This window comes from Bufo gargarizans, chromosome 2 (genome assembly GCF_014858855.1).
Source record: "Bufo gargarizans isolate SCDJY-AF-19 chromosome 2, ASM1485885v1, whole genome shotgun sequence".
Classification (NCBI taxonomy): Eukaryota; Metazoa; Chordata; class Amphibia; order Anura; family Bufonidae; genus Bufo; species Bufo gargarizans.
Window position 1 is genome coordinate 255,793,706 of NC_058081.1, and position 18,365 is coordinate 255,812,070.

The window sequence follows — 18,365 nt, forward strand, 5'->3', positions numbered from 1 at the left end:
GAACAGTTAGAGGCCTGTATTAGACAAGAATGGGAGAGCATTCCTATTTCTAAACTTGAGAAACTGGTCTCCTCGGTCCCCAGACGTCTGTTGAGTGTTGTAAGAAGAAGGGGAGATGCCACACAGTGGTAAAAATGGCCTTGTCCCAACTTTTTGGGGATTTGTTGACACCATGAAATTCTTATTCAACATATTTTTCCCTTAAAATTGTACATTTTCTCAGTTTAAACTTTTGTTCCGTGATTTATGTTCTATTCTGAATAAAATATTAGAAGTTGGCACCGCCACATCATTGCATTCAGTTTTTATTCACGATTTGTATAGTGTCCCAACTTTTTTGGAATCCGGTTTGTATTATAATTATAGTTATGCCTAAGGATCTGTGTGATGGTTCATTTTTGCAGAAAGTTCTGTGGTTTTTATTGATACCAGTTTGGAGTGTGTATGACTTTGATCACTTTTTATACAAATTTGTTTGGGAGGAGAAGCAAAAAAGTATCATCGAATTGGCCATTTAGATTTTTTTCCCAATATGGTGTTTGCAATACATTTATATTTTAATAGCATATGGGTGTTTTAGAACACGATACCTATCATCTTTATTTTTTTTGTCTGTTTTTATTTTTAATATAATGAAAGGGGGGGGGGTGACTTTAATTTTAATATTTTTTAAAAAAAACTTTTTTTTTTTTTTTTAACATGTCTCTACACTTTTTAAAACCCTCCTAGGGTACTTGAACATGTAATCATCAGATTGTTTCTCCCATTAACCGCAATGAATTACCATCGCAGCCTATGGGGGTTTAATTATGTTCTTATACCACCTTACCACAGGCATAACACCATAGAAACAAGGCTGTGGCATCTGTGCCTCTACCGCATTGAACAAACCCCCCTTCTCAGTCTCTGCTATGCGCTCCCGGGGAAAAGTCTCTCAGATGCCGTGGACATGAGTGAGCACAGCTTCTGTGGGGTTAACTTTGATCGGCATTATCTCTGTAAAGACAGCAGGCACTTGCAAGGCATGGCCCCCACTCTACTCAGCGGGCTCAATATTTAAACACTGGTGGAGGTCTGCAAGTGGTTAAAAGGAGTCCATAAGCAGTTTTGACCATGCAGAACTGCTGACAGCACATGGGGCTGGAAAGACCAGGACAAACTATCTTTTTTTAAAGGGGTATTACAGTAAAGTAACTTAATTTTTGAAAAACTGCATTAAGGCTGCAAGCTGTGACCCAACCAGAACCCATACCTACACATATAACCAGAGCTTTATTTTACCTTGCATTCTATTTGTCTAGCTCCTGTGTGAGCCTGCAACACCCTGAGAGTATCATGGCGCCTGATCTTCCCTCACAGAACTACAATCCCCACAATCCCTAGCTTTCCTGCTGTGAGTGTTGCTGTTTACCGATTGGCTGCCTGATATACAGTCCGGTCACGCCCCCCCTCTGCTCAGTAATCACCAGCACACTAGGGCTACATGCATATGACAGTGAAAAATGGCCGTGTGACGGCCGTCTAAGTAACGGCCGTCAAACGGCCATTTTTAGCACCAGTGAAAGTCTATGGGGCTATTCACATGGCCGTTCTTTTAACGGCCAGTGAATACCGTCCGTCCAAAAATAGGACATGCCGGACGGACCCCATTGAAATCAATGGGACAGTTTTTAACGGCCGATTGACAGGAGTGCACCCATCTAACGGACGTTAAAACCAGGTACACAGGCCATTTAGGGGTTAAAAAAAACCTTACACTTCCAGATTATATACACTGGGGGGGACATTTTTTTAGCTGGGGGCCTACATGGGGGCATTATGAAAGCTGGGGACACTATAAAATATTATATACACTGTGGGGGACATTATTTTAGCTGGGGGCCTACCATCCTGTGGGTGTTCTCAGAAGGATGGGTCTAGAAATAACTGCCAATCAAATCCATCAATTTTTCATGTCCGTTTTTAAGGGACATGAAAAACGTATCCAAAACAGATGCAAAACGGACACACGGACAGAAAATGGATGCACACACTAATGCAAAATGTCCATGAAAAACTGACAGTTTGCATGAGGCCTAACACACCCTTTGTTTCACAAGACATTTAGCTCCAGCAGTGATGCCCAACCTGCGGCCCTCCAGCTGTTGCAAAACTACAGCTCCCAGCATGCCCGGACAGCCTACAGCAGGGCATGGTGGGAGTTATAGTTTTATAACAGCTGTAGGGTCGTAGTTTGAGCTTCCCTGAGCTAGAGAATTGATAGCAACACACTGAGCATGTTCGACCAAAGGCTGAGAACTACAGGTTGATGCCATGGTAATTTGTGAGGAAACACAATGGGTAGCGGAGAAAGAAAACTACTTTTATAACTGCTGAATAGTAGATATGTGAGATGTACATTATATTAGGTAATTATTGATGATGATTTAGTCTAAAAAATAAGTGAGATTTATGGTAACCGGAATACCCCTTTTAGCATCTCTGTGTAGTGGTGTCTACAGTGAGATACCTCATGGTCCCCATTCCCCTGCTCTGAATGACAGGTGTAGCATCCAACTAGGAGAAGACTACAGTTGTGATTCAGAGCAGCGAGAAGGGCAGTAAAGCAGATCACTTGCATTGACAGAAGCTGATAGGAGGCCATCACTGATAACACCTCCCTCAGGAACAATGAGGTCAGGAGGAGGAGAGATTTAAAAGTATAAACTGCAAGTTTTACTCTTTTCCTACAAAACTCTATACCAATATGCTCAGTTATATCCGGCCTGCAGATTGCATTGCATTTTGCACACTAATCCAAACCATGATTTTCCATGTGGGCCTTATTGACATCTGAAAGCTGTTGCTGACTGATGTGGTAAAATATAGGAGAGGAATGTGATGAGTATTATTGTGGCCCTTGTTGAACTCTTTTTGTTTGGTTAGATTCTCCACCAAGCATTGATAACAGATTGAGTAGTAGCAGAAGATAACTGGACAGGCCTAGTTATATCTTCTTATTTCAGGTCTCATTAAATAGGTCAGTTCCCAAAGCCATAGGGCATGAATGAATATAAATCTGTTCCTCAGTATCCTCCAATATGGATTCATGTTCCCTTAGGTATTGTATCGTGGAGTTATTCTCCCCTAGATTGCTTCTAGTGGAGAATACATTTCCACATGGCAGCACACAGGGTCAGCAACCTCTGGCACTCCAGCATAGGTGAAACTACAACTCCCAGCATGTACAGGTGCTCAGCTGTTCGCAAACTCCCATATTAATGAATGGAGCATGCTAGGAGTTGTAGTTTTTCCTGCAGTGTCTGAGATTGCTGACCCCTGGCCTATGATAACCTTAGGCTGTCCCTGTGACTCAGGTACAGGTTTCAGGGCGGTGAAAATGAATTATAATTGACATTTCGTAGGTAGTCTAGGATGTCTCATATTTTTTAAGATGTGCTGTTTTCTAGCAGGAATTATAGAAAGTCACCAGGAGACCAGAGGTGCTTTAATTTCTCGAGCACCTCTGAATTGCAATGCTTTGTTTCCAGCTGGATGGTCTGGCTTATCAAGTTTTGGCCTATAACTTTATAAACGCGCATTGATTAAGACCCTTTGTACAATACATATTTAATATAAATCAATAAAGGAATGATATTCACTAATCCCTTTGTGTTAGCATTTCATTTATATAAGCCAGAAGCCTCAGTAATCACATTACTTAGGAATTAATACATACTCAATTCAAATTGTCTGCATGGGGGATAGAAACGCTATTTATTCAGATGTAATAACAAATTTCTGTCTGGAATAAATTAGGAAGACCTTTATCAGTGGCCTAAAAGTGCAGTGTCATAGGAACATAGTTTGTAAGGCTGAAAAAAGACATCTGTCCATCCAGTTCAGCCTGTTATCCTGCAAGTAAGTCCAGAGGAAGGAAAAAAAAAACTGTGAGGTAGAAGCCAATTTTCCCCACTTAAGGGGAAATGTTCCTTCCCGACTCCAATCAGGCAATCAGAATAACTCCCTGGATCAACGACCCCTCTCTAGTAGCTATAGCCTGTAATATTATTACGCTCCAGAAATACATCCAGGCCCCTCTTGAATTATTTTATTGTACTCGCCATCACCACCTCCTCAGGCAGAGAGTTCCATAGTCTCACTGCTCTTACCGTAAAGAATCCTCTTCTATGTTTGTGTACAAATCTTCTTTCCTCCAGACGCGGAGGATGTCCCCTCGTCACAGTCACAGTCCTGGGGATAAATAGATGGTGGGATAGATCCCTGTACTGACCCCTGATATATTTATACATATTAATTAGATCTCCCCTCAGTCGTCTTTTTTCTAAAGTAAATAACAAATGTTGATAATCTTTCAGGGTACTGTAGTCCACCCATTCCAGTTATTACTTTAGTTGCCCTCGTCTGAATCCTCTCCAGCTCTGCTATGTCTGCTTTGTTCACAGGAGCCCAGAACTGTACAAAGTACTCCATGTGTGGTCCGACTAGTGATTTGTAAAGTGGTAGGACTATGTTCTCATCACGGACATCTATGCCCCTTTTGATGCAACCCATTATCTTATTGGCCTTGGCAGCAGCTGCCTGACACCGGTTTTTGCAGCTTAGTTTGCTGTTCACTAAAATTCCTAGGTCCTTTTCCATGTCAGTGTTACTCAGTGTTTTATCATTTAGTATGTACAGGTGACTTGCATTATTCCCACCCATGTGCATAACCTTACATTGGTCAGTGTTAAACCTCATCTGCCAGATCCCTCTGTAGCAGTATACTGTCCTCTTCTGTGTAAATTACTTTACACAGTTTAGTGTCAACTGCAAAAAAATATATTTTACTGTGCAAGCCTTCTACAAGATCATTAATAAATATATTGAAGAGAATAGGGCCCAATACTGACCCCTGAGGTACCCCAGTAGTGACAGTGACCCAATCTAAGTGTGTACCATTAATAACCACCTTCTGTTTTCTATCACTCAGCCAGTTACTTACCCACATACAGACGTTTTCTCCCAGTCCAAGCATTCTCATGTTATATACTAACCTTTTATTTGGCACTTTATCAAAAGCTTTGGAGAAGTCAAGACATATGACATCTATTGACTCACCACGCCAAGTCTAGAACTTACCTCCTCATAGTAACTGATTAAATTAGTTTGACATGACCGATTCCTCATGAAGCCATGCTTATATGATGTTATTTGCTTGTTTTCATTGAGATCCTCCAAGATAGCATCTCTTAGAAAACCTTCAAACAGTTTACCCACAACAGATGTTAAACTTACCGGCCTATAGTTTCCGGGCTCTGTTTTTTACCACTTTTTGAATATAGGTACTGCATTTGCTAAGCACTAATCCTGTGGAGCTCTCCCTGTCAGTATAGAGTACTTAAATATCAGAAATAAGGGTCTGCCTATGACCTTACTTAATTGAATTAGAATACGGGGGTGTATGCCATCTGGTTCTGGCAATTAGTCTATTTTAATCTTTTTTAAGACACCGCTGTACTTCTTCCTGGGTCAGACAGGGCACTTTTAATAGTGAATTTACTTTTACATTCTGCATGTCATCTGACAGTTTATGTTCCTCAGTGAATTCAGTGGAGAAAAAAATATTTAACAGCTTTGCTTTTTCCTTATCGCTCTCTGCGACTCCCCCCTCATTACTCTGTAAAGGGCCGACACCTTCAGATTTATACGTTTTACCATTAATATAAATGAAGAAGATTTTAGGGTTAGTTTTACAGTCTTTGGCAATGAATCCCTCTGTCTCCAGTTTTGCAGCTTTTATTTGTCTTTTATATAATGCTTTCTTTTTGTTATTTATTGCTTAATTTATATTTTGTAGATATGTTGCCTGCAGTGTAGGATAGCTCAGTCCTTTCATTACCCTGTTTGCTAGGGTCCCACAGGTCAGACCCCCACCAGTCATAATGTTAAGACTTATCCTGCCAATGCATTATAAGATTGGAAGAGTGTCAGGGATGCACCTGATTTGGTACCTCTTTATAAATTAGGGGCATCTCATGCCAGTGCAGGGAGATTAACACTGGTGTTTGGATGTGCCAGTCTCTCAATGTTTTTATCTCTGTCTGTCCGTCTGCACTCTATAGGCTTCCAAAACGCCTGATCCGTTGGAAGCCAAATTTGAAACCAACATAGGTACTCTAGGATGTACCGTTCTTGAAATATTCCCCAAAAATGCAAATATGGCACCATCACGTGACCCGTATTAGGCAATAGAAGCTTGCAACACTCATATCCTAACTGTCATACACACGGTCACATGACACATATTAAAGGTCACAGCTAAGGGGAGGGGCACTGTAGAGGTCACTGTTAATGGGGCGTGGAGCTGCGGTAGTCACTGATAGGGGAATGGGGCATTGTGGAGGTCACTGCTGTGGAGGTCACTGTTAAGGAGGGCACTGTGGAGTGGGAAGCTGAGGGACAGTTAAAAATAAAATAAACAGTGTGTAATTGCCAGGGTATATAGGGCTATTAGCGATTTCCCCCCCCCCCCCTCAAAAAAAAAAAAAAAAAGTGCACGGTTTTGACTCCTGGGCATCCTTGGAACAAAACAAAAAAAAACGCAAACCAGCCCCTCCTATTCGGGCAGTGCCAGGTGTTTCTTCTAGCGATATAATATATAATTTTTTAAATTAGTTTTTGTATGGACCCAAATAAATTCTTTGTTTTAAATTTGGGGTAAATCATTTCCCATTGTTTTATAGTAAAATTCTAAGAGAACTGAAGAAAACCCTGCTTCATTGCCTTAGGACTAGGGTAACCAGTGCACTAGTGTTAACTTGATGTTAATATTCCATAGGGTTGATTGGTACCCTGGCTTCTTATGAATATTTTTCAAGTTTATATCTAAAAAGTGTTCATTTGAATACGTAGTTGATAATGAAATTTTATTTATTGTGCTCTATGAATATCTCTCAGATTTTAACAGTGGACGGTTAAAAGCTACTTGAAGGACATTATGCAGTGCAGCTCATGACAACGCATGAAAAGGAAGAAGGATTTGTCCTCTTGAGTGTAAGAGTGATTCAAGTACTTTGGAATACGCTAACTAGGAAAGAGGTGTTGAAAGGGAGACATAATTAACATTTAAGAGTACCTAAGAGACTTGCACATGCTTTGACATCATTATTTATTTTACAAAGAAAGTCATATTGGAGGGTATAGCATGCAAATAATTAAGTACAGGGTAGTCATAAATCAAGACAATTATTTTTTTTCCTAGTGAAATGTACTAAGCTATGGAGAAGGCTTCAAAGGGCATTGAAATGCATACCCTGCATGTGGTTCACAAGAGCGCGCATTACTTGAAATATACAGTATGTGGGGAGGAATACAGTGTCCTTTGCCCCATCAAGAAACAGAGCATTAAATAATGGTGACAAATTTAAAGCAAGTGCTAAAAAATTAAGTTACGGTAACATCTGCTGCTGTGTTCCTTGTAAACCAGAGTGCAATGTATGTTAAATTATATATAATGTTAGGAGATCTTTCCAGCGATAAGTAGAATTAATGTAAATGAGCCTGGTAAGGATCCCAAGGAGCTGTACTAACCTTCTTGGAGCCCACCCACGCCCCCCTGTGAAGAAGCCCAGCACAGCCTGCGTCCTCCGAATCTCCTCCTTGATTACAGTTAGATTGCCATAATCTTGCGATGCGCGAGCTTGCGCATGCACAGTTCTTTCCCTGATGCTGATGCCAGCACAGGGAAGGAACACTATGCCGGCACTTCACATGCGTGAGATTACGGCGATCTAACTGTAAGCAAGGAGGAGATTCGGAGGACGCATGCGGTGCAGGTCTCCTTCACAGGGGGCGTGGGTGGCCTCTAAGAAGGTTAGTACAGCTTACCAGGCTCATTTACATATCTATAAAGTATTTTTTTTTAAACACAATAAAAGCACACAGAGCTATGGGACAGGTATATTGCGGACATGCTAGCGGCGATCTAGCCGTGCATGTCCGCAGCTCTATAAGCTAAAACAAGGTGACAGAATCCCTTTAAAGTTATCGGTATGTGCTGCTTCATATTCACTGTGTCTCTGCAGCTGATTGGATTCTATCTGGAAATGGAGCTCATACTAAGAAATTCATCGGCCTATTTAGTAATAACAAAATATTGTTTATAAGTGAACATTTTCAGGCTGGAAATATGTGATAGTCTTTGCATATAAAAAAATAAATAAAAATCACTGCATTGTTTTTGCAGTGTATAAAATGTAGATTCCCATACTTACAGGCCATTGAGGAAATATAAAGAGTACAATAAGGTTTTGACAGTATACTTCATTATTTTTGTCTTGATTGACATTTTTTTTACCGAAACAGAGATAATAGCTTCAATAATTGCATTATCATTGTGGCCTGTATAAAATAATGAGTATAATAAGGAGGGTGCTGTGCCGCGCAATACTCATGCGTGGCATCACCCCGCGGCTGGGTTGTGCTGCGCATGGGGTGCACTATACGTGGCTCTCTGGCAACTGGCGGCGCGTTCCTGTGACGTTGGTTCCTCATTCACCATGCGCACTAGTATTACCTGGTGTGAACCTCACTATTTAAGCCGTACACCTGTGCACATTTTTTACCTCCTGACGAAGCCTTTTCCTGGCGATACGCGCGTCGAGGTACTGCTCTGTCCAGACATCTGGTGTTTCCACACATCATGGGTAATTGATACATTCCTATGCTTGTTCTTTGTGTTATTATGTATCAGTGATTACATAGTATACCTACGATTGCCGTGCCTTGCTCTGTTCATATTCTTATACAGCTGCGACCAGACCTCTTGCTTCTCAGCAACTGTAGACTGGCCTTTGTGTTTTTTATGGGTTACTATGACACGGCAGTGGTAGTAGTTGATGGTATTCACATCTATTATTATTTGGATATGTATCTAGCTATATGTCATTTCTGCATTATTTATATTGAACCCATTGTGTGTGGCAGACTATTTTCGGATTCTCTGGTCAGTACGTGCGAGGGTGAGGATTACTTCCCCGCTACATGGGGTTCCCCGTCTTCCCATGACCGTGTGCCTTAAGTTATTTTTTTTGTATATTTTATGTATTAATAAAACTGCATATATTTTATAGGAGTGTTTTTCAAACTTTTTGGGTGGTTATTGACCACACTAAGATACCATGATGTCGGATACCGGTAATGCTTATTCCCTGATTCCACAACAGACCGTAAAGCAGGGCAACAAATCAATAAATATATTCTAAGAAAATGTTTTACGCTGCTCTGTATAATTACTAAGTACCAATAAAGTTTAGCCTACACTGTACAACCAGGACACTTTGGGACACATTTATTAAGACCAACATTTTAGACGCCGGGCTTAATGACCCCTATACCTAGAGCCGGCCTCTATATAATGTCAGCAGAGCCTTTGCCAGTTCTAAATGTAAGACCGCTTCCGAGCTGTCTTACATGTAGACCATTTTCAATGCCTAAAACAGGCGAAGAGAATGGTAAATGAGACAGACCTGCGGGCCTGTCCCCATCCATGCCCATGTCTCGCCCATTTTTTGACCTGGAGTGAGGGGGGGGGGAGAAGTCACAGATTGCTGCTCAAAGGACCTTTGAGCAGCAATCTGAGCCAGAAATGGTTTTCTGTTTGATGAATGACCCCTTTTGTACTTTACATGGAAGCTACCACAAAACTGTTTATATGCTTTAATTGTTTTTATCCCTGTGTAAGTGATACTTCTGTGGATGGAGCATGCCAAGTCATTTTCCTTTCAGATTATGTATGAATTCAGAAGTGTATACACTTGGAAAACTCCCCAAATCCATATTGCTGCCAAATGAGATTGTGGGGTGCCAATGTGTGTGTAAGCAGGCCAGGACCTAGTATATGCCCCAAGCCTGTTCCCTAGAAGGTTTTGCCTCTCTGGGGCAGCCTTCTGGTCAGTTTCAGTATAGCACTGACATTAAAATACAATGCTTCCTCACTGCGCCAACTACGTTACAGTGAGGAAGCCGGCACCAGGAGCACGGCATTCACTCACTGCGCCGAATACAGAAGTGCACGGCGCGGGAATTGGTACGAGATACTGAGAAGTTTCACGTCAATCAACAGGAGCGGGGCAGGCTGGAGGGACGCGATGGGCGGCTGAAATGGTTAGTGGACGGAGCCCTCTAGGTGCTAATGACGCCCACATAGCACCTAGAGGCTCATTAGCATATCTATAAAAGTATGTTTTTAAGGTGAACGGCAGCAGACAGATAAAAAAAATAATAATACTTGGTCAGTGAGGCCTTAAACAAGCTGGTGGTTAAGGGGTTAAGAACACACTTTATTGAATGTGCACAGAGACTTTTAGACTGGTGTAAAAATGCCAGTGTTGGTAATTTTGGGTTTTTGTGTTGACCTTTAAGTCTTTGCCTTCTAAAGGGCAGCATGACTGATACCCATCTTCACCGTGTAATTCATTAGCAAGTGTCTTACTCGTGGAATTGCCCTGCTTGATGTACAGTTATAATTAGTCTTCTTAACAGCATTGGGAATCTTAATGTATCTATAAGGAAGCCTCGTGACTTGTTGTGGGGGGAAATATGACTGCAAAGTGGTAAAACTGCTGAGAAATGTGTTTAACAGCACTTGCTAAAGCCTTGTACATTTTTTATATTAGAGCTATCATTCCCTTTCACTCTCGTATAATGTTATTATCATAAACTGCTGCATAAGTATTTTATGAAAAAATATTTTTGGGTTGATAGATGACAATAATTACATTTTCCTGCTCATTCATTATGTGCAAATGCTTATTTCTAGTGAGTTGGAAAATTTAAATTTAGAATTATTGCTAACCAAATTACCTTTATCTGCGAAAGTGCATCTGCTCACAATTGCTCATAAGAAGGAAGAATGAATTAATTCAGTGTTTGCCATTGCTTTTCTTGATCAATATTACTGGCAAGCAGTAGTCATAATTTATTGGAGCATTATTCATCATTGTTTAAATGCTAGTGAATCTCAGACGGGGCTTATTAAAGCTTGCAGTTGGAATCATGATTTGTAAATCCAATTATCAGATTTCATTATGACTTTCTTTATATGATTCAAAGTAGGAGTAATCTGTCCTCCTTGAGAAAGAAATTATCCAAGCACCACATGTGACTTATACAACCATATTAGGGCTTATTCATACAGTGAAGCTTTGGTACTTGCACCAAAGTTGCACTATCTCCGCAGCCCGTGTCAAAAGCAGGCAGGAATACCGCTGTAGGTTTACTATTCTGCTCAGCCTCATCTTGACATGCGCCATGAAGGTAGTCCACCAATATTTTTTTTATTCCAAAATTCAGTGGGAGAGAGTTATCAAGTATGTCATAAGATGAATGGATTTTAAGTCAGCAGAATGGTCACAGATTGCAGTACTGTAAATATATGTAAATGGAACACATGGCATAATGTGTTCAGGACACCTCAATCAGCATGTTAGATCCATGCCTCATCCTTATGCCACCTGTTGGCTTCTTGGTGCACATCTTCATTAAATGATCTACTTCTCTTGACACATTTAAAGCTATGTTCACATCTTCTCTTGTACTATGCCAGGCATGGCCAACCTGCAGCTCTCCAGCTGTTGTAAAACTACAACTCCCATCATGCCCTGCTGTAGGCTGATAGCTGTAGACTGTCCGGGCATGATGGGAGTCGTAGTTTTGCAACAGCTGGAGAGCCTCCGGTTGGCCATCCCTGTACTATGCGGTCATAGATTTAACTGACCTGACATATGCCACAAAAAATGTTAGTCTGTTCCGTGATCCGTTTCCGTTTTTGTTTCCGTGTGTCTTCCTTGATTTTTGGAGGATCACCAGACATGAAGGAAAGTGAAAAAAAAATCTAAGTCAAGTTTGCCTTGCAAATGATAGAAAAAAAACAGATGCGGATGACAATCTTGTGTGCCTCCGTGTTTTTTCACGGACCCATTGACTTGAATGGGTCCGCGAACCGTTGTCCGTGAAAAAAATAGGACAAGGGGTCCGCAGAAAATCACGGAAAACGGAACAACGTACACAGAACACAACAACGGCCTTGTGCATGAGGCCTTACTATGAGTTGCCACATTTCTTTGCTGCACAGATTTTAGCAGATGAAACAAATTATAAAAACTGCACGGAAAAATGTGAAAATAATGTGCGCCTTTTTCTCTGCATGGCACATCATGGTCAGGTGTATGTGCACCCTAGAACGTGCGCATGTCTTTATCATCTTTGACAACAGGCAGATGAATACTGTATGCTCTCAAAAGGGATATTCATGTGCAGTCATCGTGATCTTTACAAGAAATGTAAGGCTATATTCACATCTATGTCAGAGATTCCCATCTAATTGGCAGAACCTGATGGATTCCATTGTATGGGGGGCCCCATTTATCAAAATTGTCTAACAGAAAAACGCTTAGTTGTCCACAACAACCAATCAGAGCTCACCTTTAATTTTTTCAGAACACTTGAAGAAATGAAAGGTGAGCTTTGATTACGTTTTTCTGTTAGACATTTTTGGTAAATGAGGCCCAGTGTCCATCATGTGAGGGATCTGGCACCACATTGTGGTTTCTGCTACATGTCGGTTCCACAAGCTAATAGTTACTTTAATTACATTCCACATCAATATTTGCATTCAGGCAAGAAAAATGTTATTGTTTTTAGATTTGCTCCGTGGCTTTTAGTGTCATTATATTATAATATGAAGCATCTGAAGATGTAACAAGTGGTTTTCTGCTTGCTTTCAGAACAAGTACACAGGCACTTACATCAGTATGAGGTTGAATACCTGCAATTTGCTTTCCGTTGGATGAATAATCTTCTGATGAGAGAAGTTCCCCTGCGGTGTACGATCAGGCTGTGGGATACATACCAGGTGAGTCCAAGCAGTAGGGGAGCCACTTGTATATACTGTCAGGTGCAGAGGTCGCAATAACGCCTGTACAATAGCGATGGGAAGTTTGAATCTTTATCAATCAGTTCATTTGAATCAGATCATTCAAAACAACTGATTCATGAATTTAATCTTCTATTCACTTGCTGAGTCGGCTGACAAGCAAGTGAACCGAAGCTCAGGAGTAAAATAAATAAATAAAAATAAGCATCCAGGGGGTGAGGAAAACTCAGGACTGGAGGGGAGGAGTAATTAATATAATAAAATGGTTGGGAGGGCCCAGCCTTCACCCTAGGATCACGTTACACAAGACCTGCTAGAGTCTCTGCTACCTCACACTGATCGGCTCAGTCAGATGAATCGACTCCTCCAGATCAGTGAAAGGAATCGATTCAAAAGAACGATTCGTGCAAGAACTGGACATCTCTACCGTACAAGCGTCATAGACGCCTGTTCAGACAATTTTACACTTTGAAAAAAGGCTAATGAGTATGAATACGCATTAAGACTTTTCATGTAGTTAACCAGCGCACTGCACGCTGTGAATCTCATGGGCAGCGCAGCAATACTGCTGTTACCCAAAACATCTAATAGCTAAGCTCCTTACTCGCAGGTGGAGGGATGGCAGCAAGTAAGGAGCTTGTTATTAGGGAGGGAGGCTGCTCATTGGCCAATTTCGGCGCGCTGCTTCTCCAGAGTCCCTAACCAGTGGCTGGCCGAGGAAAGATCCATGAAGACTGAAGAGCAGCCCGTGAGGAGGCCACCTGATGTCAGGCTGATAAGGAGCTGTGGACGGACAGCAGAGCACTGCATCGGGGGAATGGGATCACTTACAGCGTGGCTGTATTCTTCTGACTGCAGAGCCAGCTCCCGACATCAGAGATTAACAAAACATTGAACTCGTATGTATAGAAGACAATTCTAGAGTAGACTGAGAACGGTTTCCTGCATAAATAGCAGCCTCTTAATGTAATTTAGACCTATGTATTATATATATATATATATATATTGATTACTTCAACTTTCATACTCCTCTTCAGCTGAAAATACTCCTCAAAAACGGTAAGAGGAGTGTTTTTACTCTTTCGGAAAAAATGTTATGCGACTTCTGGTCAGGTGTAGGAATACCTGCCTTGTATATTTACATGCATACCTGAAACAGTCTATTGAATGCCTTTTTGTTGCTGACGAATCAGAGAGCATTTTGGATTAAGGCTACTTTCACACTAGCGTTAATATTTTCCAGTATAGAGATCTGTCATAGGGGCTCAATACTGTGGAAAAAACACTTCCATTTCTCTCCATTCATTGTCAATGGGGACAAAATGTAACTGAACAGAACTAAATGCTCCAAAATGCTGTGGTTTGCTTTCCGTCCTGAGATGCGGAGCAAGACTGATCCGTTATGACCCACAATGCAAGTCAATGGGGATGGATACGTTTTCTCTGACACAATAGAAAACGGATCCGTCCCCCATTGACTTTCAATGGAGTTGGCAATGTTAAAGATAATACAACTGGATCCATTCATAACTGATGCAGATGTTTGTATTATCAGTAACGGAAGCGTTTTTGATGAAGCCTGCCCAATCCAGCAAAAACGCAAGTTAAAGTAGCGTGAGACCTTTATGACCTAAAAATCTGCACAGGATGTTGAAAAAGGTTGAACTAATTGGAAGTGTCTCTTTTTGAGCCTATGTAACTGTGTATAACAGGTAGGTGTAGATTTTTTAACATCTCCCTTAGGCCTCCTGCACACGAACATGTGCGCCCCGTGGACGTGCTACAGCCCGCAAATTGCGGGCGGCAGTGCACGAACACCGACCGTGGGGCAGCTGCAGCGGATCGCGGACCCATTCACTTTAATGGTTCCCCGTTCCGCAAAAAGATAGGACATGTTCAATCTTTTTGCGGAACGGAAGTACAGGACGAAACACCACGGAAGCACTTTGTAGTTCCGTGCTTCCATTGCGCACCATTCCACATCTCCGGATTTGCGGACCCATTGAAGTGAATGGGTCCGCATCCATGATGCGGAATGCCCACGGAACGGTACCTGTGTATTGCGATCCGCAAAACGTCCACGGGGCGCACATGTTCATGTGCAGGTGGCCTTAGTGTTCTTGCAGTATGGATCTACCTACTATAGCCCCATACCATAATGTGATGTGCTTCCATGTGTCATATTAAAGAAGTATTCTAGAGTAGGAAGTGTCACTCACAGAGGTACCTACATGTCTGAGGTCTGTGCATTCGGCTATACTGTGCGCATTTTCCATTAGTATAGCAAATTTCTAGAAAAAGGACTTTTATGCTGCATACAATACTTTAGAGTTGGAAATTTCTACTCTTCTTTCTAACGCAGTCCTGTTATATGATGTGAAAATGTAAGAAGATGCAGAAGGCTGAGCTAAAATATCCAGTTAGAAAATGCCACTTTTTTAAAAGGACAAGTTTCCGTGTTGCGGCTAGTGGAAGTATGCCACACGGATGAGTGCTGCGCAGCAATACAATAGTCGTTTATCATGAATTACAAAGGTATTACGGCAAGTACAGACATGGCGTTTATGTTTAGCAGTAGTTTCATGTAAGTGATATAACAATATTGAAAAGAAAATGTTCTGACTACACAGAAATGGCTGACTACACAACTTGTATCACTGCAAACCAAAGTTTAACTTTTATTAAATTAACGTTACAACCAGTTATGTCAAATAGGTGTCATCACCAGTGGTGACTGGGGTGAATCAGAAAGGGCAATGTACTTTGCTAATAAACAGGGCAGAGTATCAATGATGGACACCTGTCACTCTACCGAAGGTGCTGTCAGACGCCTGGTACTATGCCCCTGGTACAACCTACATTTTCTCTGCATAGGCTGCATGTTTGCCCTGAAAAGGGCAGCCCCGCACCAGAGCTTATCCATGTTGCACCCTAAGATCACACTACTAAAGTAACAGTAAAAACCCTGTCAAACCAATAAGTCAATGCGGTAAACATACAATAGATCTTGTAGGGGCAATGTAGTTAATATACTGATTAGGTCTACACCCTTGCCAAAACATTCATACACATCAAAAATCCTGACCTGTTTCTCACAAAGTATTCTCTATGTGGAATAACAGCAGTGATACAATAGATCAGGCATGCTCAACCTGCGGCCCTCCAGCTGTTGTAAAACTACAACTCCCACCATGCCTTGCTGTAGGCTGATAGATGTAGGCTGTTCAGGCATGCTGGGAGTTGTAGTTTTGCAACAGCTGGAGGGCCGCAGGTTGAGCATGCCTGCAATAGAAGTACACGAAAAGCAGTATAATTACAAAGGGAGAGTACTTATTGATAGTCCTGTGATCCTCTCCCAGCATCCAGTGTCAGAGGGTGTACAGCACAGTACGGCAACCTAACTATTGAAGACACTAGGTCGACTAAGGTGGTATAACTACTGTAAGGGGGGCATAACTAACATGTCAGGCAGTGAGTGGAAATATTTACTGTGTGGTGCAGTAAGAGAGCTTGGTTACTTTGTTGGGGCACTATAGGGGCATAGGTGCTGTGTGGGGCAGTAAGAGGGCATAACTACTTTGTGGGGGCACTATGGGGGCTATAACCACTGTATGGGGTCTCTAAGAGGATTGGACATGTGTAGGTAGACATTGGGCAGAGTTAGAAGCGTGGCTTATTGTAAAAAATAAATTGTGGGTGCAGTAAAGGGAAATAACTGCCGTGTGGGTGCAGTAAGAGGACATAACTACTGTGTGGAGGCACTGTAGGGCTATAACCACGGTGTGGTTAAAAACCTGGCTTATTATTTAAAAAAAAAAAAAAAGTTTTGAGCTTTTGAAAAGTTGGTACAGCTTTAATTGTTGGCATCCAAAACGAAAGATCCAAGTGCTGCTTTCTATTCCATCTATATTTAATATAGATTAATAGATAGATTACAGGACACTTGTCTGCTTCTATAGATTTTAGGGTTTATTCCAATAGTGAAGTTAAATTGTGCTTTAGAAGCCGGAGTGCTTGGCCCACTCATGAGACCTTGGCACATGGTCCACCAATGTGTTAAAACAGCCCTGCGTGGGGGCCCTACCTTATACTAGAAGATTTTGTTTTAAAGAGGACCTTTCATCAGTTTAGCCCTAGTCTAATTATGGTCTTACCTTATAGGGCCCCCCCCACTGATGCCATGGCACCCCCCTGTTTGTCCGCTGTGGGCAACCCCTCCCCCGTTTGTCTGCTCTCGAATCTTGCGAGAACTAGAGCTTATTCTCCATGGGTAAGAGTGGTGTGATCTGATTGGATGCACTCACAGCCAGGGAGAAGAGAACCGCTCCCAGCGAAACTGTGAGTTCTTCGCCTAGTATAACCGAGTTAGCTCATTATAATATAAGGTGCCGAAATCAACGGGGCCAACAGCGGACGAATGGGGGGGGGTCTTTAGAAAGAAAAAAAAAAGGGGGGGGGCCTTATAAGGTAAAACCATAATTAGACTAGGGCTAAACTGATGAAAGGTCCTCTTTAATATTTTATTTTGTGCTTTCTGCTGCCTGCTGCCACCATTGTGGGATTGGTCTGCATAGAACGGTACATGATTCCTATTTTTCTGATTGGCTCCTATACATTGATAGACTGTACTGTATACATTTCTTTTACATGGTATGTCTGCTGTCGTACAGAAGTAATTTGTCCTTTATATTTGCCGAATGGTATATTTCCTTTATATTTTTTTGTGAGGTACGTTGTTCTTATATTTTATATCGCTTTTTAAATGAACAGAACCGGCCAACTCTCTGAGGAGCAATTTGTAGAAATACACTGGACAAACAAGATAACGTAGCTTACTGAATCGCACAGTAAATACAATATGTCCCAAGGAAATTATTATCAAATTTAATATGGTGTTCACTGTGATATACTTATAATTTCATGGATAATCATTGAACTTGTCCTAGAACTTGCACAAAAAATAAATAAAACGCATACCATCTCGCTGCCATTTATTTCCTTATAAAGCTGTATTGTACGCAATTTTATATATGATTGTGGAAATGTAGCTATTACTGTCATTCTGTATGGTTAGGTGAATACATTATGCTACAAGCTAATATTTGAGGCAGAGAGAAAGATTTAAAGGGGTTGTCTAATCTCACCATTACTAAGGCGAGATGAGACACAGTTCTGACCACCAGCCAACCGGAAAACAACAGAGTGGACCGCTGCTTTGCTTTTTCAGTAGCTCCAATTGCAGTGCGTGAGAGCTATGTTTTTGTAGCTCTCATGCATCACAGTGGAAGATACTGAAACAGCGAGCACCAGATCGGTCTACTGTTTCCCGGCCTGCTGGTAGTTGGGACTGTGTCTCATCTCACCTTAGAGACAGTGAGATTAAACAACTCCTTTAAGCTGTAGTAGCGATAGAGAAGAGACTGTAATAAAACACTCCTAAAGAAGAAGA

At 41.5% G+C, this 18,365-nt stretch overlaps 1 protein-coding gene across 1 annotated transcript in view; it reads left to right on the top strand.

Annotated features, from left to right (window-relative positions):
* Nucleotides 1-18,365, top strand: part of TBC1D22A (TBC1 domain family member 22A) — a 620,637-nt gene that overhangs the window by 397,362 nt on the left and 204,910 nt on the right. Inside the window, exon 11 of the mRNA XM_044280236.1 lies at nucleotides 12,768-12,895. Coding sequence (XP_044136171.1) covers nucleotides 12,768-12,895 — 128 coding nt within the window. The remainder of the gene's footprint in view (nucleotides 1-12,767; nucleotides 12,896-18,365) is intronic.